Here is a 22,384-nt window from a genome sequence, read left to right as displayed (position 1 = left end):
TGTGTTGTATTCCTATTGTAATATAAGGCCATGGACAATAGATGAAAACTAGTCATATTTACACAAATGTGGATTGATACACACTGAATGTCAAGTTAATTAGATTGGAAGGAATCTGGGTTTTTTGCTGAGCTACAACTGCAGAAATACTCAGATAAGGATTGCACTCTTAAAAGCAGTCTTATTAATATGTACTCCTGTTTTTCCTTTTCCTTTTCCTTCAGGTCACTGAGAGCTTTAGAGAGATTTAAAGTAACCAACACGAGTGAGAATTTACAGGAGGAATATTGACTATCGAGAGCAACAGATACAATAAAGAAAAGTCTCATTTACTTTATCTCTGCCAAACTTAGCAGCTATGGTGTGATCACTACATGTCACTCTTGTGTTCTGTGTGTTTGTGTCGCTCTGCTTTAACATCACTTCTGTGCCGATGACACAGATGTTGATGAACTGGCTGATATTTAGGCCAAGCATCTTAAGAGGAACTAGCTCACGGTGCCTGATCCACTGTGAGCGTGATGCAAAGCTGAGGTTGAAGAAAATCAGATATGGAGAGATGCGTTACATACAACACATTATACTGCTGAGGGAGATCCAGAACGCACCTGATAATAAGTCTTGATTTGCTGGACGAGAAAGATCAGGTTGTGGATCCTCTGACTCGGATCCCTGCTCATGTTGTTTGCAGCCTGAGGAGAAGCTGAGGGATTTCTGAACACAGGAAACAACATGAAAGGATTTTTACTTGTAATTACTTGTAATTTCAACACATCACAGATAGTTGTCACTGACATGGGACGAGAGAAAATGTGGCTACAAGTCTTGGCTTTGAGATCGCCATGAAAACATGCATGAGGTCTCTATTCATTCCTAACTTTAGCCTGCGTGACGTCATTCCTTTTTGAGACACCGAGCAGGACTGTTTTCGAGCCAAACGGCGCGGCATTAGACTTTCCGACCCAGTGAATTGTTTCCTCAGCTGGATTCCTGGGCTGTTGGCTGGAGCCTAAAGTAATCTGTCACTGTAGTCTGGAGCTGAACTGTCACACAATTACGTTGATGGGTAAATGAATGACTCCATATCAATAAGAATACATTTTAAAGCTGTAATTTATTAGACTTGTACATGGCTTCAGTTTCAGCTTACCATACCATACTATGACTTTTTTGAGTGATTTTGGACGACATACTTTACTATGACTTTTTTGAGTGATATTGGATGACATACTATACTATGACTTTTTTGTCAAATTTTGGACGACATACTATACTATGACTTTTGAGTGATTTTGGACAACATACAATACTATGACTTTTTTGTCTCCTTTTAGACGACATACTATATACTATGACTTTTTGAGTGATTTTGGACGAAATACTATACTATGACTTTTTTGAGTGATTTTGGACGACATACTATACTATGACTTTTTTGAGTGATTTTGGACGACATACTATACTATGAGTTTTTTGAGTGATTTTGGACGACATACTATACTATGAGTTTTTTGAGTGATTTTGGACCTACCTATGACTTTTTTCACTGATTTTGGACGACATGCTTTACTATGACCTTTTTTGTCACAATTTGGACGAGATGCTATACTATGACTTTTTGGTCACATTTGCACGACACACTACACTATGAGTTTTTTGACTGATTTTGAACTTCATACTATACTATGACTTTTTTTACTTATTTTGGACGACATACTATACTATGACTTTTTTGACTGATTTTGGACGACATACTATACTATGACTTTTTTGACAGATTTTGGACGACATACTATACTATGACTTTTTTGACAGATTTTTGACGACATACTATACTATGACTTTTTTGACAGATTTTTGACGACATACTATACTATGACTTTGGGATTTTGGGCGACATAGTATAGTATGACTTTTTTGACTTCGTTTTAGACGGCATACTATATATGACTTTTTGGCGGGTACGGGCGACATACTTTATACTATGACTTTTGAAGGATTTTGGGTGACCCATAGTATAGTATGACTTTTGACTGAATTTTGGGCGACATACTATACTATGACATTTTTGACGATTTTGACATACTATACTATGACTTTTGACCGATTTTGGGCTGACATACTACTATACTATGACTTTTTGAAACTAACTTTGGGGCGACATACTATACTATGACTTTTTTGACAGATTTTGGACGACATACTATACCATGACTTTTTGGGCGACATACTATACTAAGACTTTTTTGACGGATTTTGGACAAAATAGTATACTAAGACTTTTTTGACGGATTTTGGACAACATAGTATACTATGACTTTTTTGACGGATTTTGGACAACATAGTATACTATGACTTTTTTGACCGATTTTGGGCCACATACTATACTATGACTTTCATAGTTTAGTATGTAGTCCAAAATTTGACAAAAATGTCAAAGTTTAGTAAGTCGTCCAAAAAGTCACCTAAATGTCATAGTTTACTTTGTCATCCAAAAAGTCACCAAAATTTCATAGTTTAGTTGTAGTCCAAAAAGTCACCAAAATATCATAGTTTAGTATGTCATCCAGAAAGTCACCAAAATTCCACAGTTTAGTATGTCGACCAAAAATTGGACAAAAATGTCATAGTTCAGTATGTAGTGCAAAATTTGACAAAAATGCCATAGTTTAGTATGTCATCCAAAAAGTCACCAAAATGTCATAGTTTAGTATGTCATCCAAAATGTCATAGTTTAGTATGTCGTCCAAAATTTTACAAAAATGTCATAGTTTAGTATGTCGTCCAAAATTTGACAAAAATTTCATAGTTTAGTATGTCATCCAAAAAGTCACCAAAATGTCATAGTTTAGTATGTCCTCCAAAAAGTCATAGTTTAATATGTAGTCCAAAATTTGACAAAAATATCATAGTTTAGTATGTCATCCAGAAAGTCACCAAAATTCCATAGTTTAGTATGTAGTCCAAAATTTGGCAAAAAATGTCATCCAAAAAGTCCCCAATATGTCATAGTTTAGTACGTCATCCAAAACGTCACCAAAATGTCATAGTTTAGTATGTCGACCAAAAATTGGACAAAAATGTCATAGTTTAGTATGTAGTCCAAAATTTGACAAAAATGCCATTGTTTAGTATGTCAGTCAAAAGTCAAAATGTCATAGTAGTATGTCATCCAAAAAGTCACCATAATTTCATAGTTTAGTATGTAGTCCAAAATTTGACAAAAAATGTCGTCCAAAAAGTCACCAAAATTTCATAGTTTAGTATGTAGTCCAAGATTTTACAAAAATGTCATAATTTAGTATGTCGTCCAAAATGTGACAAAGATGTCATAGTTGAGTACGTCGTCCAAAAAGTCACCAAAATGTCATAGTTTAGTATGTCACCCAAAGTTTGACAAAAATGTCAGTTTAGTATCCCGTCCAAAATGTCATAGTTTAGTATGTCGTCCAAAATGTCATAGTTTAGTATGTCTTCCAAAATCGGACAAAAATGTCATAGTTTAGTATCCCGTCCAAAATGTCATAGTTTTAGTATGTCGTTCAAAAAAGTCATCAAAATGTCATAGTTTAGTATGTCTTCCAAAATGTGACAAAAATGTCATAGTTTAGTATGTTGTCCAAAATTTGACAAAATGTCATAGTTTAGTATGTTGTCCAAAATTTGACCATAGTTTAGTATGTCGTCCAAAATACAAAAATGTCATAGTTTAGTATGTCGTCCAAAATGTGACAAAAATGTCATAGTTTAGTATGTTGTCCAAAATTTGACAAAAATGTCATAGTGTAGTATGTCGTCCAAAATGTGACACAAAGTACAGTATCTGGTGCTTTAGTACCTTTACAGCAATGACTAAACCACCAAAGGGACACAAAGGTTGTCTGTTCGACAGTGGATATACTTCAAATTATTGGCTAGACACCGAGTGGTGTAATGCTGCTCTCCACAGTTCAAAGCTCCTGATCACAGTTTGTAGTTGTTCCTGTTCTTCTAACAACCTCTGACAGACTGAGCTGTTGTGTAGTTAACATCACCTTTCTTCTAATAATCTCCACTCTCGTCGCCACCACCATGTTCTGCATCATGGACCTGAGCAGCAGCATCGAGCCGCTCGTCTACATCACGAAGATGGAGCGCGTGGAGGGCAGGTGCTGTGGGCGGAGCCTGTCTACGTATGATGATGATGATGATGATAAGATGCAATGAAGTGGTGATAAATAAAAACCTCTCTTGTTAATGCACACACACATATCATTTTCGACATTTATTTTCATAATCTATCAATCTAGTACTTGTCTGGTCCATAAAATGTCAGAAAATGTTAATCTGTGTTTACCAAACCTAAAAATGATTCACTTTGATCGATTGATTTGTTATATGGAGCACAGAATCCAGAAAATATTCGGATTTTAAGAAGTTGAAAAATCAGAAAGCTTGCATTAATTATTGAAAAAACACAACACAATAACTAAAATAGTTGACAATTCATTTAGTATTCAATTCATTGAATATTCATTGCAGCCTGAAACTGCATTATTCCATATCCAAAACAAAGAAGAGAGGAGTCTCCCATGTATTCTGAGGAAACCTGTGTCTAGGAGTATCCTGCTTTTAAATCTGAATTATTTTGGCGTGTATCTCCTTGAGACTTTCCAGGCTGGCTTCAGGTCCGTCCTCTGAGGTCACATATCCTGGGTAAGTGGGGTAAAACTGGGGTGTTCTGGGTTCACTGGACTTAATTCCAGCTTCTGATGATGATGATGATGACGGTAGAAACAGTGGTATCAGCTTGGCATGAGCATAGTCGATCTCAAAACCCTCAAAAATAAGCCCCACGTCTGAGGCGCCCAAACTCTCCTCAAGAAGCTGTGCCGCCTTCCTCGCTGCCTGCACCAACGCTTCATAATCCTCCTTTACTAGTCTGAATATATCTGAGGTCAAAGGTCGGCGTGGGACGAGCACCGTGAAACCGGGGGAGTTGGGGAAAGGCGTAAGAAAGGCTACGTGAGCCCGGTCCTCCCACACTCGCCAGTGCTGCTCCTCCCCACGGACAATCCGTGAGAAGAGGCCGGGGTCTGCGGGGTCGTCCCCGAGGAAGGTGAGGTTTGGAGGCGCGTTAGGTGACGGGAGTTTGGCTCGAATCTTGGCCTGGATTTCAGTCATGCTCGCGTCACTCCATCTGGGGGCCGTCTTAGAGGTGCAGAAACCCGGGTCGAAGGTGTTGTGCTCCTCCTCCCCCGCCAGGTGAGGACGCCACTCTGCATCAAGGCCATGTAAGGGAAGGACGTGGATCTGTGGGGAGTGAAAGTAGAAAAGAAGACTTGAACTCTGATTTATTTAACAGTAGCTTTCAGATTGAGTGCAACAACTTGGGGGCATAGCAACCTCACATATTCAAATCCAAAGGGAATATTGGAAAAGCAGCTCTTTTAATGTGATTAAGTTGAATACAGTGGCATTACAAGCAACTTAAAGCACTACAGCAATGTTGAATGAATGCTTAAATTCAATCCTTAGCTATCATCATAAACAGTTCCCACCTGAGCAGGTCTGTCACGGTGCCGCCTGCTGACAAGCGCACACCTCCGAACTCTTAACCTGTCGCACAGCAGCTCAGCGACGGCCCTCGCTCCCAGCAGCCACGACAAGTACTCTGACTCTGGTAGGTGGAAGATGCTTCCTCCCCCCGGGCTGCCAGAGGAGCTGCGCTCCAGGATAACAGACCCTGGGGTCCAGGGCCGCGGGTGAAGGTAGGCCACCAGCCCCTCTGACTCCCAGATGACATGACGGGGAAGAGTGAAAGACATTCTGTGGAGCCGGGGAGGAAGATCATGAGGGAAGACAATAGCGATCTCAGAGAGAAACATCACATAAGAAAACATAAATATACTGAAGTGATGATAAAATACTGTAAAACCAAGTTTTTTGCAAGGATTTAAGGAAAATATTCACATATTTACAGACACACAAAGTAGCTTTAACAAGGAGAAAAACTAGATCTGGAAGCAGGAATGATTTGACTCAAAACACAACCATAATATCAATAAATATTAACATTATTTAACATCAAGTTGTGCCTTGTTATCCTTCTGTGGTGACACATACTCTTTGGCACCACCTACTGTTTACTTCAGTGAACTAAATCTTTACAGCAGTTGCCCAAAACACTGATAAAACTAACTGTTTTTTATGATAATCTGATTTATGCTATTCTGTTTGATTTTCGTGAAAGAGTCCCAACTTAATTCAGAGTACTAGGTAAGTAAGTCATCAGTTGATTTACAGGAGAAAGGAAGTGCTAAATTATTCTAAATGTATTTCCAAAACAACAAAGAGAAGAGAGTCTTCACCGGATGATGAACATATCTTGTGTGTTTTTCAGGCAGGAGCAATTATTACGACTCAACGCAACACACCATGTCTGATTGTGAGCAGTATCTTGTGTTTGTGTACCTTTACAACAATGACTAAACCACCAATGGGAGTCCATGCAAAACATCAGCTATAAATGTGTTTGTTTGTTTTACAATCTTGTGGCACATAAAAGGATTGTTTTTATACTAAATAACTAAACCAAACCACAGGGTTTATGAATTAAAAATGTAATATATAGTCCTACAGTATTCAGTTGTGTGTACTCCCTGAATTGTAAGTCAGGTTTCAAAATGACAGAGACATTTTTAAATCAAATGTTTTAAAAAATAAAATAAAATAAAATAAATAAAATTCTACACATACTGTTGCTTAAACTCACATATGGTTACATATACTGTCTGTTTTAGTACAACCACGTTACAACTACTTCAACAAAGATAAACTACAAAAAAATAGAAGAGCTAATAAATGAATTACACCTGAGCCGATATGTCGATGTGGACAGAATATACTCAGATAGGTCGAAAAGATTGTTAAATTAAAAGGTTTTAGCATGAAAGTTCTGTCGTCATTTTAAAATACGTGTTTCTTTCAATGACATTTGGTTAATGACATGTCAACACAACATGCAGGGGTTTTGTGTTTACTTTCCTGAGAAAAACATTATCAATGGCGAGAGAAATGAGCCCACATACCTCCTCATAAAGAAGCTCGTGAAAAGCATAAAGTAGTAACGTAGGAAAACAGGAGAGAGAGAGAGACAGAGAAGAACAGACCTGTTTTCTGCTTCTCTCCACACAAAGCACAAAGTCGCGTGACAAGCACAAAAAAACGCTAAAACAGGAACAGCGTTTCCGGTTGGCCACATCCGTGCCTCAGTGCTAAAGGACACGAAACTGGTACATTTTACACAAACCACTCGTCAAACTTCCTTTTTTTAAAGTGTCCTGGAGGCTCACGTCAAACTTCCCCTGGCACACTTTACAGAAAAATGACAACTAATTCTTCTTCCATCCACCGTTGAGTTTGTTTACTGAGAAGTATTAAACGGCGCATTACCGCCACCTACTGTGGCGGAGGGTAGAGTACAGGAACCCAAAAGGAGCACGAACTCGAATATGTTTTGTTTTTTTTAAATTACATTAATTTGGGTTGTTTTTCCGTAGAATAGAAAAGAAGATATTGAAATGTGTATGTTTTTATTTGTTGACTTTCCAGCAAGGCATGTTTTGGTGCAAATATTTATTTGACACCAGAGGGCGCGCTTGAGCTGTGGACAAGGAGGGAGGAAATGACTCCATGGAAGGAACAAATTCTTATTGTCAGGGGAAAAAAAGCGCTGACGTCACATAACATAGAACAGTAATACCCTTTGATAATTAGCCGATACTTATTCTATTTTCTGTCATTTACCACAGTTTCCGAAGGTGGATTCCACTCACCTTTTTTTTGTCTTACTCACTTCCTTTTTCTGAAGAATGCAAACAAACCTGAGCACATTTGTCAAAGGGTGTTGTTTTTCTGGTTACTATGGCAAACGCAGGCTGCCAGGTTACACTATGTGGCTTCCAGATATTGCCTTTGCACACCTAACCATGGTTATTATGTTTGAGGCAAATAAAAGAAAGAGAGAAGGAACGTGAGGCTATACTACTCCTGCAAAATAACCTCTTTCAATACAATTGAGGCAAACATTTAAATAAATTTCCTTGCTATGCATGTGGTCACTTAATGGAAAAGACACAGTGGGGTTTAAAGTGAAAACCTGTCGTCCCACTCTCTAGTGCTAGTAAATCTGTCCTAATCTGCAGCCCATGACCTCGGTAATGAGCTCAGCTGCTGCAATATCCTCTGAGGAAGAGGAGGAGGACGTCAGCTGAGGACCAGCACAATGATTCACTCAGACACCAGAAGACGCAGGGGTCACGCTGGGTAATACGTGCCCAAAATACACACACCAATGTCTTTGTCCCCCCCATCACCAAATCTGTCTTAAGATAACACGGTAGATGTGATCTAATCAGGAAACATGTGGCGGTAAATGGTGCTCGAGAAGAGCAAGTAGCTAATTTCAGAAGTGACTCGTTATACGGAAACTACTAATGCAAAACTCAAAGTTTCGCATTTTGCGTGTCATAGGTTCACAGTTACCTCAAAAAAAGAAAAGAAAAGGCTTCATTTACTGGCACAGACCATCAGTGTGAGGTAAAACACACTGATGGTGAAAGGATGAGTGAAACAGGATGTGATGTTGCAAATCTGACTGAAGAGAGAATCGGGATTCTTAGAATGAGACTTCAAAGAAAAGATAAAACATGTCAAGGAGCTGTTGTTCTGAGGTTGACTGTAATGACTCATAAATGTTAAGTGGCGTAACCACGTCTTTTATGGGTGTGTGTGTGCAGCTCTACTGGGTCATGATGAGAGGACAAGCTCCTGAGAAAGAAGCTGCCACGCAGGCTGCCTTGGTTCTACGTGCCTTTGCTTTCCTTTGTTGTTCACTGATTATTTCCGAAAGACAAAGCATCTGGTCATTTTAATAAATGAATAATAAAAGTAGTGTGAAAATGTATGAAAAGAAATTGTAGTGATGGTATTGGCAGAAAAGTGGCAGAGTTGACATCATCTTCAAAAATGTGTTGTTTTAATTCTATTATAGGGTCTCTTGAATGAATTAAATTGTCGTTTTTTCACTCAGTTGAAGAATTTTCTTCTTGAGATTTGTGTGTCGTGTATTCTCAAAAAATCATTCCCATTACGAATGTGCAATATAGAGTGTCTTATATCGTTCTTTTCAGCACAACCTACAGGCAATCTGATAAAAAAATTATTCATTTTTTCACCAATTATGTAAACACACCTGACCAAAAAGTACTCAAAATGTTTAAAATCGGAAATCAAATTCAGCTTAGGGCCCCATAAAGGCCATTCACATACACAGTCCAGTTCATTATGCTCGACCTCTCCATTGTGGCCTTCATTTTTTTTTTTTTAATCTCATGATGACAGCAAATCCACAGGTGGTATCAAGGCTGTCCAGCACACGTATGTGCAGTAGTTATAGTTTTATACGCCACAAATAGAATAGCCTGCGGGCACAATATCAGAATGTGTCAGATTACTTGGCCGTCACTGACCTACAGTACGCAAACTATAAATAGACTTATGGCCTTACTAGGTTTCACCATTTTGTGAGCCAGATGCCACGGAGTCCTGTGTGGAATACACTGTATGCCTCAGCTTGTACTACATAGTCTTCTGAACACTAAAAAAAGGGGGGGTTGGGTTAGTTCATTTGTACACTGTCAAACCTGTTTTACTGGGTTGTCTTCAGGAAACCGACTATTGAGATAGTTTGAAAGGAGGGGCGAGGCAACGTTGGTTCGTGAGGCACACCAACAGTCGCTCCGACAAATGCAGTCGTACTATTAGAGCACGTCGTGCTTGGATTTCAAAGAGTAGAATGAAGAAAACACAGTGGCTAGACAGCAGTAACATGTTAGATAGCACACAGCTTCCTTGAATCAGGATGTATGTATTGAATCAATATGTTGATGGCTTCTTTTTTTTTTTTGCTGTTAAACGGCCTCTAAAACCACTTATTTCTGCATGTTTTTAAGTAGTTTTTTCCTATAATGAACTACATATAGTTCCATAATAACACAGAATTCTGTGAAATATCTATCATCCCAAATATTTCTATTGACTGGCCCCCTAGTGACCTGACTAGATGCTCGCTGGCCCCAAGGTCAATAGAGTTTGAGACGCCCTGCTCTAAACATCTGCCTCACTTCATTTTACAGCTGGGAAATGCTGTCAAATGTGAGATAAAGCATTAAGCGTATTCTTAAGATATTATAGATTATATCAGGGGCAGCGTTTTGTGGAGTGGCTAAAATTCCTCTGTCCCTGGTTTGTGGAAACAACGGCAGACGGAAATGTGGCGTTAATGTGTTAAATACCTGAACTGTCCGTCGAAGCAACAGCCTGAAGACTAATTCTAATTGACCAACATTATACTAACAAACACTGAACAATAAACTTCCACAGGCTCTACCATTTCACATTCAGCAGGGGTGTCACAACTGGCAGTCACTGAGCTTTTCGAAACTTTCCACTTGTAATGTTGTGAACACAAACCAAGGGGTGGCATTTAACGCGGACTCGTGGCATTTCAAACTACAGCCTTGTTCTTCACCCACAAATTCAAACAAGAATAAGATTAGCTCCAATAATGTGTGAACACATTTTTTTTTGTGTGTATTTTGGTTCAAACGTTGCGGTTAATGCTAATTTGCTCTCTTGCAGTAAGCTAGCCAGCTAGCTAGCTAGCATGTATTGGCAAACAGGGAGCACTTCATTCTCTACTAAAATACACAAACCAAGACATGTAATTCATAGAGTTTGACCCTTTTTGTACAAAAAAGTACACTTTTGAGCTTCATATTTCTATTTTTTATAGCCAGGCTTGTCTATACTGACTCTTAACCTTCGATACATCCACAAGGGTCACATGATCATTTCTGGGGGTCACCAGATAGTTGTGGGGATAACAAATAAGTATAATCATGATATGACATTAAACTACTCCTAATCTTCAAATATAAAAAGAGTTGGTAAAGAGCAAAACTGGACAAAACAAAACAACAAAAAGAAAAGATAAAGAAGAATTCCAACTACAAATATTTCTATGGTTTTCTGAGTGAGTTGTTCCAAGCGTCTGTGTCCAGACTGTTAATTCAGTGATTAATGCATCTCTGCAGTGTGAAGTGTGAAAACTTCCGCAGATTCCTAACTACAAAGCAGCCTGTTGTGTGCTGCACGGAAGACAGAGCTTCATCTCAGTCGTGAAAACCTCATGGACTGAGACACATGATCTAATTTGATCTAAGTTAATGAAACTTCTGTAACCATGACCACCACAGAGAGCAGAGGAATGTGACAGGACAGGAATAATCTCCAGCGCCCATCATCCACTCATGTGAGACATCCACACAACACATCTCAACTTATATTTTATGGATTAACGTCTCTGTATGTGTGAGGCAAATTGTGTTTGAGGCGTCTCCGACGGAAACTCGAAACTCCGGGTTCATGTGAACCTCAGCTGGATTCATAAGGTCACACGCCTCACGTGGAGATGACACATATTTTAAAGCATGTCCACTCCCACCCTCTACATACATGTTGTGACAGGCACAGCGGAGCAAAAGCAATGTGAAAATATTAGATATCATGAGCCAAGCAGAGGAGGATGAGCTATGCAAATATGCAATATATCATGTTTCAGGAATACAAATAGAACGGACACAAATCAAGACACAATATTGGAACAATACACGGCAAACCTGGACATGTTGTGGCAGACATTATGAAACGGGATTATTAAGAAATGCTTTCAAACGATTCAAGTATAGACCACTACGGGGACCCATTTTAAACTAAGAGGACAAACGTGTCATTTCCTGTAACACCTGGTATTGAATTTGAATCGGGAAAGCAGTCATTTTTCAAGAGATACAGACTTTTTCCACAATTTTCATCAGTCAGTTGAGGATAAAAGATATTATTTTTGTGTCAGAAAAGTTTACTCTTATATGAATGATGGTGTACGCCTGGAAATACAATAATTATGTAGTGGCAACCATATCATACAGTGTTTGTCAATATGTACACAGCACATACTGTACTACATACTGTAATAAGTACACAAATATTGTCGAGTCTGCGAGTTTTCATTGTCAGGGCCCAGAAGCTACGACATTATCTAAAAATGAGATGAAATAAAACAGAATTGTTATTATTATTATCTCTTTAAGCACTTCCTTATATACATAAATATCCCTTTGGCATAGCTAATTTGGCACATGTAGAAAACAATACAGAATATCTTTAATTAGCTATTTAATGGCAATTACTAAAGGTTTACTTTGCCCTCACATATGACACAATAACTACATATACAAAATAATACGTCTGCTTCTTTGGATTAACAGATGTTATTCTGTCATAGGAACTCGTTTTGTGGCCTTCGTGCCAAGGTCACGATGAAGCAGCGTTTATTATCTGTTTGTGTCTTGGCCCACAGCTGCAGTTTGCCGCTGTTATCTGCATCTTCCCAGGAGGGCAAGGCCTCGCTACGGAGAAATCTGCAGGGAGGAGTGTTTGTGGGGGTGTGTGTGTGTGTGTTTGGCTTCACTGCCATGACTTTAAATTTGCACAGCTGCTTCTCACAAGTCAGCAAATACAGCTGAGTCACAGTGACACACAAACACACATCTCAGTGTCATTGTCAGGAATACGACACTGACTTCAGTCAATACCAATAAAAAGCATCATTTAAATCATAAACTAATATTGAATGTTACAATTAAGAAACTTATCTTGTCTGTTTACTATCAAATTTAATGAATAAGAACACAGATACCCTGCACAAGCTTTAATATTTTAACATTACATCTTTAAAATCCTCATTGTAAATATAATTTTGTTTTCTGGGCACTTAAGAATGATTGTTGCCAGTGTTACATTTGAGGGACACGGGACTTTTGTCTCCAAAAAACTCTGAGGTGGTGTGAAGGGAGGGGGTCCCTCCAGATTGAATTCAGTTTAGGGCCGGCCCTGCATCGCAGCGACACTATCATTATGACAGTGCAGTACATACTGGTTAAACACATACAGCACATGCCATTATACCTGCCCTGTCATCATGAAATGCAGTAGGCACGGTTCTAGTTTATTTAAAAATAGTTTGCATCTATTTTTCTTTTTTTTAACCAGTTGCCGTGCAGACTGCTCACACACACTCACACACACACACTCTTGAGTGAAATGTTAACCATCAAAAACCATCATTTTTTTATTAAAAAAAATAAAAAATAAAAACGATAACCAACTGAAACTGAATTGAGTTTTTATAAAACCAACTAATATTGTAGCAAAAATGTGCTTAGTTTTCATCTTTGTAAATTAATTTCATACAAAATCCATCCGGGTGGATATGAAGTGTATTTATTTTTTCTCTACCGGCAATTTTGAAAGGTTGTATTTTCATGAATTCATAATAAAGCGTTTTCAATTACTTTTTGTTTACAGTGTGGGACATGAGGGTGACTTGATTTTAACTGTATTATGCACCTTTTGCACTTTGCACTACTTTCTTGTAGGCTGTTTCAGATTCAGGGATTGTTGTCCATGTGTCCTAATAAACCTTTAAAATCCCATCTTTTGTTGGGTTTTTATGACACACAGCACACTAAAGCTAATGCTTAGTCTGATTAAATCTAATGAAAATTCCAAAACTATTATAACCTTGTGTAGGACCAGACAAGATGCCCTCACAATGATCCCAACAACCACAGATAACACATGTGGCAGTCAAGCGTTGGACGAAGCTGAAAGACATCTGTGTGTCTCTGACCTCGGCTCGCGAATCCTCCCCCTCCCCTCCCGTCCTCTCACTATCACCCACCTGTGACTCCCACCATGTGAGACACTCGTGAGTCTCAGTCTGCTTTCAGTACAAGGACCTTCCCATAAAACACTCACAGCTGTTTCTCACTTCCCGTCCTTTAACGTGTCTCATTTCCTGATAAGCTCCAGGTGGAGACACCAGAGAAATGGAGACTTAACTAGTTTGAACTAGTTAAAAAATAAAAGATGCTTTAAACTAGAGCTGCAACTAACGGTTATTTTCTCTATTTTAATCGATTAGTCCATAAAATTTGAGAAAACCTTAAGAAATGTTGATCGGTGTTCGTCAAACCTGGAAATTATGATGTTCTCAAATGTCTTGTTTTGTCCACAAACCAAAAAGATTAACTTCAAAATAAACATTTTAGGGTCTTTGAGTGTATTTCTCTTTTGCAGAACTTGTTGTGAATTGGTATTTTTTACTTCATTTTACAATTCATCCAATAAATTTGACTAAAACAGACTTTCCTGATCTGACAAAGAAAAAAATCCCCAAACATTACACACTTTGAGTACTGACAGACATTTATTAGAAAAAGAGCAAAGCAACTTTACAAGCCAACACCTGCACTAAAGGTCTGAGCTAAGTGACACATTTGTCCACCGTTAAATAAAGGTAAAATAAAAGCAAAGTTCAGCAACCGAGGGAGGAGAAAACTATATACACAGGAAGAAAAAAAAAGAAAGTTTAACATCAAAAGGTCATGAATAGGCTCGAGGCCCCTTACTGGACTTTAAGTTGTTTAGAAGAAGGTCTCAGTGGGAGAAAAAGGAGTGGGTAAGAAAAGGTACAGGCTTAATCTCGCCTGGCTGATGGGAGTTATTTTACTGAGGCTAAGCTCTTTAAGGCTATTGACTGGTGCAAGGAGTGTGGCAGAGATTCACGTCTGTAACAATGCTGAGAGCGACTGTAAGCACAGGTTCGCATGCCTAAGCAACAAAAGCAAGTATTTACTCTGCCTGTTGGTAAATGTACTGCTTTTAGCGCAGAGTACACGCGGGGGATCTGACAGGGGACTGAGAGACGAGCATGTACAGATGCTTCACCCAACTAACCCTCAGCCCCCTGCTCTATACTAATGACATCACCTCCCATCCAGAATTAACCGTTTTCTAAATCAGTGGCCAGTTTCACACATCTGTTATTACAACATGTGAGCATGAGGGCGGAAACAACCCAATTCTGATTTAAGCCACAGAACTGGTCTTGTTGCGGCGCTTGCGAACTTCCTCCATCAGATCCTTGAGATACTTAATCTCTCGGCTGATGGACTCCGCCTTCTCTGCGAGCTCTTGGTTCCTCTTCTCCAGGTCGAGGCACTCGTCGTTCAGCAGGTCCTGCTCGACCCTCTTCTTCTGCCTGTAGCGAGTGGCTGCCGTTTTGTTCTGCTCCATCTTCTTCAGTTTCTTCTCGACCACCTTGGGCGCCCCAGACACCGATTTGACTTTCGAGGCCTTAGACGAGGGAGAGGAGGCAGAGGCAGGCTCTGGTTTGGTGTAAGGCTTCGTCCTGGAGGACCCAGCTGCAGAGGAGGGAGTGGATGGAGGAGAGCCGGCCCACGATTCAAATCCCGAGTCGTCATCACAGTCGCTTGATGGAGAAGAGGACTTACTGGGTGACTCGGGGAGAGATACGAGGGGAGGCTCATCTTTGTTGGTGACCACCACCACCACGAGTTGAGCTGAGGTGGGAAGAGAGGAAATGATGGACTCGGTGGCCTGAAGGTTTCCGCTGGAATCTGGGATGACGGTGGCAGTGAGAGATTGGGCCACTTTTTCCTCATCCCCTTCACTTTTTGGCTCCAGTGTGAATGTTGGAGACGGGGGAGATGGAGAGGGAGCAGGAGAAGGAGGCTCCAACTTCATATCTACCTCCTGATCAGGAGCCACCTCGGTCTCCTTGGCCTCAGATACCTCAAGGAGAGGGACCACCAGGGGCAGAGCAGGAACACCAGGCAGTGACAGACTAAGCTCAAGGCTCTCCTGCGAAGCAGAGATGGTTGCGTCGTAGGATTCTAGGTCGAGATCCATGTGGGAGTCGAGCGAGGCCAGGAGAGCCTCGGGAGAGCTGAGAGAACCATCGGCTGAGCAGGACTCGATGAGGGAATTCAGGTATAATTCACTCAGGTCGTGTTTCTCCAATATCCAATCCATGCCAAAGGCATCAACTGCTGACAGAAAACATTTACTCATTAAAGACCTGATATTGGACCTTTTTCAATGTTAACTAATAACAAGAGCTGCAGTGTGCCACTCTGTCTGTACCAGAGAATAAACATACAAAGGAATGCACACATCAAAGTGACAAAACAACCCTGAGCTCATTTCAAACACTTGATGCCACTGCTGCCAGCTTCTAACCAATCAGTGTTTGCTTCCACCCCACCACACATACTAATTAGATCAAGCCTTTAATTTTGGAGCTAGTGTTGAGGGCACAGCTTTGGTATTCCTTTAGTACCACATTTTTAGCTGAAGCTATAAAACTTCTGCTTCCCTCTTTTTTTAAACAAAGCAAATTCATCCTCCCAAAATCATATAGCACCATCACCCCATACACATAGTTTAACTTTACAAATCACCTGCGACAATGGTGGTAGATAGACAACCATTATTTTTGACCCTCCCACAAATCTGTCTTCAGACATCATAGACATGGAGAACCAAAGCCAATCTCACCGTTGCCATCATCTGCTCCAACAGAGGCATCGAGCAGGTTGCTGGCAACCAGACATGGGAAGGAGTCTGCTCCATCCTTGGTTTCCAGGAATGAGGAGGGATAGGCAGCAGAAGGAGAAGGAAGTGGAGAGAGGGCCCAGTAGGGAGACAGGGATGATGCGTACGAAGAATATGAGGGGGAGGGCGAAGCTGGCGCCTTCCCCTCTAGAGAGGAGGAGGGAGAAAGAGCTTCTTCTTTAACTTGGTCCAGAAGGGCCCCCATGGGGTCAGCCGTCTGAAACGAGGGTTCTGTGGACAAGCGTTTTATAACGTTAGATTATATTCTGTTCAAGATATTCATTTATTTTCATTTCGCCTCTGGACCAATACAGGTTTTGACCTGATTCATGTTTTATTATCAACATTTTGAAATTACGTGGCACCGGGTATCAACAATGTGACGCTCTGGGCAGCATTATTCATGGACACCAACCTAAGCACAGGGCCTCCACGTCCTCCATAGCGCACTGAGAAAGTGTCATGTCTGCTGCTGGTTAATGGTAGCTGCGATGGGGTGAACAAAAGTAAAGGAGATTCCGGTGGTAGTAACGAGTCAAGGAGCTTGGTTCTGCTGTCAAAGGCAGCAAAGATGAGGGTGCTTGCAAAAAGAGACCTGGATGAAAGAGATACAAGCAGTGTTATGAGGGAAACCATAGTAAATGTGTAATATGGTCATTATTTTTTAATACACGTGATAAATGTCCACAAACTGAGAAATACGCAATGAGATCGTATAACGTTTATGCCACATCAGTGGTAAATAACACTGAGCAGGCCTTGTGTATCTATCCATGCATCTTTAAGACTCTCCATGTACTTTTTACATGTATGATTCACACATTTCCAGTTTACAACAACCCTTGCGCAGACAATGCAACTTCCTTCTCCATAAGCGCTTACGTCATTTAAAGAGCACTGGCGAGGTAAATTTAACTAATCTCTTCCACTGAAGAGTCACAGAGTTGCTGAGGGGAGCGTCCCCGCCCACAACCGGAGGAACCACATTTCCTAATTTGGTCATGAGTTAGCATCTAACTCCGCCCCAGCCAGCGCTCGTGTGGGAAGGGCACCCGCCATTTTCATAATACAGCCATCTGCGCGAGGCCTACACGAGAAAGATAGTGCGCGCCATTTTGGACGCCACGTTGTCAAAAAGGATTGACGTACACAAACACAGCCCATGTCCGGGAGAACAGGTCAACTATTTACATAATCTGAGGAAATACATAACATATGGTGTGTATATATATTTTTTCTATATACAAAAGTAGGCACCAACGACAACAATAATCGAGTCTTAATCGTTCACAGCAGACACTGTCGGGCTGGGACTACCCCGCTTTGACAGTCTACAATAACACAACACAAGAGTTGTCTTCATAAACACACAACCGTTAACCGTGATCGAATAACGTAATTAAATGACTTCGACTCCGACATAAAACAGTCATTTTACAATGATTTTGAACAAGGTAATAAAAAACTTACGCCATTTTGCCAGAAATTGCCAAGGCCCGCCGATGCACTGCCGTGTTGTTGCCGCTGCAAGTATCGCCGCCGCACGCCTTTAAATAGCCATTGTTTCGGGGGGGTAGAGTTGGTGGTTTTTTAACTTAAATGTATGAAAGCAATGAGCGGTGAAGAGCTCGCCGGAGGGCTACCACTGAGTACGGACTAAGAAACATTACACGCTGTCACACTCGAGGACACAAATGGATGGCGACTGTCTCACAAGGGTATATAGACCAAAGCTCAGCTGGACGTATCCATCCGCGGTATGCTGTACGAGGGCGGGGATTGGAACTCATCTTCTTTTTGATTGGTTCGATGCAAATATCCGTACGCCTAGCGACATAGATCCGTACTGAACAACGTCAGATGAATCTTGGCCTTTATAAAGGTTCATAAGCGAAATAGAAACATAACCTAGCTAAAGTTAGTCAATGTATATGGTAAACTATGTAATACGTGGTTCAACACACCACGGAAAATTACATAAACTGAGGTCTCAACATATTTATTTTATTCCACTCGTGGTATCCACGTTTTTTGATGACAAAGGAAATAAATAGATCAATTTAACGGTTTTAAATAACCTTATTTGAGCCTTTGGTGAATTGTCCTTCCGCCATACATCATGGTCTTTTAATAACTGTTCATGTGTCTCATCCAGTCACAGCCAGACTAAAAAGAAGACTTGTGAATTAACTGCTGCTAGTGAGTAAACTGTATGAACCCTACAGAGCCAAGTATATGACCGCCCCCTGCTGGTGAATGCCAGCTCTTAGACGCACCATTTTTAGCCTGTGTTTGAATATAGAGTATGACACTAAGCTATTGCTCAATCTAATGTATATTTTCACACCAGTGAAGCTGATTAATGTTGCCCAAGATGTTCCTTTTTCATACAGTACATATGCGATAAGATAAACGCATCATAACATGGTTTTAACAGCCAAACCACATCTGCGTAACTACAGCGTTATGTTTAAAAACCATGACATTCGATGAAATTGTTTTGTTTCTAGCTATGACACTGTGCAACAGGCTTTTGTGATACACACAACACACACACACAGACTCTCAATGAATCGTGGTTGCAAATGAACACAAATGAATTCAGCTTTAAAATAAAAGCAATTTGCATGTTGATGTATTGCCTCAAAAGTCTGAATGAATAAACAAGAAAACGTTTGACTCAAACATAGGTAAATAATATGAGTAGACTTCAAAATACTTAATGATTTATCAGTTTATTTGATGAAACAGATGTATTCTTGATAAATGGAAGTTTTAAATGACGATTTACTTCATGGCAGGTGGCGTGTCAGCTGATAGCTGTTTATGAACTATGTGTGTTCATAAACTAAGCAAAATTAAGTGACACATAAGATGTTACGCTACTATGAAATAAGGTACACAAATACAACTAGTGGCTGAACCTACTGAGTAACTGTTGAAATAAAGTCAACTGTAGAAAATAATAACAAATTAAGTTGATATTATGAATTACAGCATGTCATTATCAAGCAGGAAAATCAAATGATCCATGAGTGTATGAAGTCCAAAAATCAGCACAGACTCAGGCTAAAAAAGCATTTTCTTTCCCCTTAAGCAATGCAAAGCTGATCAAACTCCCAGAATATAACCTGATCCAGGAATCCACTTTAGTCTGCGTCACTTTTATCGCTGCACTGTCTTTGAGTCCATGTGGTTTACTTCTTCTTCTTCTTCTTCTTCTCAACAGTCCTGCCAAAGTATTCCTTCTGGAACTGCTGGAACTCTTCCTCGGTGAACAACGACTCAGACTTGACAGGTTTCTTGGGCTTCTTGGCCGATCGGTCCGGATGGTTCCTGGACTGTCTGCCTGTATTGTGACTCAGGATCTAAGTAAGAGAAGAAGCGAGTCAAAGGACTCGATTAAACAGACAATGAAGAGAGGTAGAAGTAAACGTAACACTAATGACAAATACAGATGATGATCAAATAATATATAAATGAATCATAAAATGTTTCTGTCATTTCAAACTGACAAGACACGTTTAATCTGTTGTACAATCGTGTCAACAAGTTGATCTATAAATGTCACTTCTTTAAAAGCATAGTGTTGCAGTTGAACAATTAGCAGCGCCACTGTTATCACTGATTATTACTGACAAACTAGTTTGAGACTGTTTGAATTCAACACCGTATGTGCTGCTGCTGCGGCTACTGAGTGAAAGCTGAAAACATCAATTAATCATAGTTTTTTATGGGCAGAAGGGTTATCACAAATCTGAGATAAATACATTTAAAGTAATTACTATGTATTAAAGTGTGCTTGCACAATTAATGTAAATTAAATCAGTATAAATGAAACCGTTTAATGCAATAACTGGTCCCCTTTTATCTCCTCTCAGCTTCATTTATCAAGGTCACAATGTCCAGCCACCCTGGTTTCAGATCTACTGGAGGTTTCTACAGATCAGAGTTATTTTTATTCCCTTTATCCTGTGGTCAAGCTTGCTCATTTGTGTCTTAAGTTCATGTACAGCATGTTGTGGTGTTGCACACAGCAAACATAAAGTGAGAAGACGTGTGACAGGAGAGTGACAAAATGCTTTAGTTACCTTTAAAGTATCAGAAACTGTGGTTTTACAGCCAGTATCCATGAAGTACTTGAGGTTTGCACTCAGGTGGCTCTTCCCCTGTGTCTTCCTGTACTCCTCTACAAACAAACATGAAAGGACAATTTAATGCAATAACACAACAAATGCTATAATATATAACTAAAACTAAAGATTACATTACTCCAACAATACTTCAAACAGTCTATCTCGCAATCTTAAAGGAAACTAATCAGATCAGCTTCAAAATGGAAACGGGTCATGTTCAGCTACTGCATGTTTTGCAGAAATCACATATTCAGTAATCTTGTTAACAGACAGACAGTCAAATGGCACCAAAAGATGCTATTATGTAAGAGTATTAAGTCATAAAATGACAATTATGTGTCATCAGAGGTAATGAAAACATGTTAAATTGAAAAACTGGACGATAACAACGGTACAGCCAGGATATTTACAATTTAGTTAATTAATATGCAGGCCACAAACTCGTTTTAGGTTTGTTTAGCCACTCACAGCCACCCACCCAGTGACACAACTCATAGCAGTTCAGTTGACCAGTTCAGTGATTCAGTGACTTAAACTGTCAGAAAATCTGCCTCAGCAAATCCAAGAAAAATGCTGAACTTTAGGTCAGTTATAAAAAGACCTAAAATTCCAGAAAATGTGTGCGAAACTCCAACATTTTCTTTAAACAGCCGACGTCGCAGTTCTACTCACTGTGAGGAAACAGTACATGAGTGTACTGACGCATCAAGTGATTTGTTTGCAGAGTGTACTGAGCATTAATCAGCATAGCAATTCACAAGTCCGTGCTACGGTCATGCAGGAAGAACTGAACAATCCTTTTGAACAAATCTTTTTAGTGAATTGATTCTAAAGATCCAGTACACCAAAAAGAACTATTGTTCCCATCACTAACAATCATGCTTTACGATGTGATGAAGTAGTGTTAGACAATCTTTAAAAAATGTTTTTAACATTAAAGTCGCTATTATACCACAAGTTAGAATACACCCCAACCCTCACGGCAGAGAGAACAGACACTTGTGGGCTGCTAATGTTCTGGTGTGGGAAGATGAGCAGACTGACCTACAGCAGACTTGATCCTCTTGTCCTTGACTGTAGCTTTGCTCTTGCCGGGACCCAGGCGACCCTGCAGCCGTTTTACCTGCTTTGTGACTCCCTGTCTCTTCGTGCTCACCAGCTCCATCACAGTGGCCGAGCTCGGGGTTTGTTGCTGCTTCTTCTTCCCTTTACTGGCATCTGACAAGAGAGACAATCGGAATGACTTCAAAAAAAATTTTTTTTAAATAACACAGCAATCAACTTTGCAATTTGTTGTTGGATGTTTGACAATATCTTTTAAAGAAATAATGACTCGTGATAAAAGTAAAGTGGGGCAGCAGCGAAATCACGTGACGGAAGCAGCTCGAAGCTCAAAACCAAAGCTAACGATATTTAGCGAGTAGGCTAAGAAGCTACACTGACCCTTAATGTCGTCGCTGAGCAGCTCCAGACCTCTCCTCACCAAAGACACCGACATGCTGATCAACAACGAGATATTTTGGTTGATTGTGTTGACTTATTTTAACGACTACTAGCATAAACGTTGCGATTTCGGAACTGCTGCTACACAGCAACATGTGAGTCCATCAACATCCGTGTGTGCACCGCTTAAAAACAACCGGCTGAATATGACAGTCGCAGAA

At 40.0% G+C, this 22,384-nt stretch overlaps 3 protein-coding genes across 5 annotated transcripts; all 3 read right to left on the bottom strand.

The window, feature by feature from the left end:
- Window positions 1-4,474: 4,474 nt before the first annotated feature.
- On the bottom strand, window positions 4,475-7,380 carry LOC122771104. Of its 2 annotated transcripts, none has more exons than XM_044028454.1 (3): window positions 7,152-7,380; window positions 5,541-5,808; window positions 4,475-5,292 (listed from the first exon to the last, which is right to left on the bottom strand). In XM_044028454.1, exons 1-3 carry the CDS (start codon window positions 7,241-7,243, stop codon window positions 4,612-4,614), a joined length of 1,041 nt encoding a protein of 346 aa, XP_043884389.1. In that variant the 5' UTR covers window positions 7,244-7,380; the 3' UTR covers window positions 4,475-4,611. The 2 variants fall into 2 exon arrangements, with proteins under 2 accessions (XP_043884389.1, XP_043884388.1); XM_044028453.1 differs by having other exon boundaries at window positions 7,071-7,379.
- Window positions 7,381-14,355: 6,975 nt separating this feature from the next.
- On the bottom strand, window positions 14,356-18,291 carry atf4a (activating transcription factor 4a). Of its 2 annotated transcripts, none has more exons than XM_044028449.1 (4): window positions 18,055-18,291; window positions 17,000-17,179; window positions 16,528-16,815; window positions 14,356-16,019 (listed from the first exon to the last, which is right to left on the bottom strand). In XM_044028449.1, the coding sequence occupies exons 2-4, from the start codon at window positions 17,046-17,048 to the stop codon at window positions 15,037-15,039; spliced, it is 1,320 nt and encodes a 439-aa protein (XP_043884384.1). In that variant the 5' UTR covers window positions 17,049-17,179; window positions 18,055-18,291; the 3' UTR covers window positions 14,356-15,036. The 2 variants fall into 2 exon arrangements, with proteins under 2 accessions (XP_043884384.1, XP_043884385.1); XM_044028450.1 differs by having other exon boundaries at window positions 14,356-16,016; window positions 18,055-18,289.
- Window positions 18,292-19,300: 1,009 nt separating this feature from the next.
- Window positions 19,301-22,364, bottom strand: rps19bp1 (ribosomal protein S19 binding protein 1). Its single transcript, XM_044028469.1, has 4 exons — window positions 22,164-22,364; window positions 21,765-21,938; window positions 20,676-20,773; window positions 19,301-19,952 (listed from the first exon to the last, which is right to left on the bottom strand). The coding sequence occupies exons 1-4, from the start codon at window positions 22,216-22,218 to the stop codon at window positions 19,782-19,784; spliced, it is 498 nt and encodes a 165-aa protein (XP_043884404.1). The 5' UTR covers window positions 22,219-22,364; the 3' UTR covers window positions 19,301-19,781.
- Window positions 22,365-22,384: the final 20 nt, after the last annotated feature.

Source organism: Solea senegalensis, linkage group LG6, assembly GCF_019176455.1.
Source record: "Solea senegalensis isolate Sse05_10M linkage group LG6, IFAPA_SoseM_1, whole genome shotgun sequence".
Classification (NCBI taxonomy): domain Eukaryota; kingdom Metazoa; phylum Chordata; class Actinopteri; order Pleuronectiformes; family Soleidae; genus Solea; species Solea senegalensis.
Note: the sequence above shows the minus strand (reverse complement) of the source record. Positions and strands in the feature narration are given on the sequence as shown.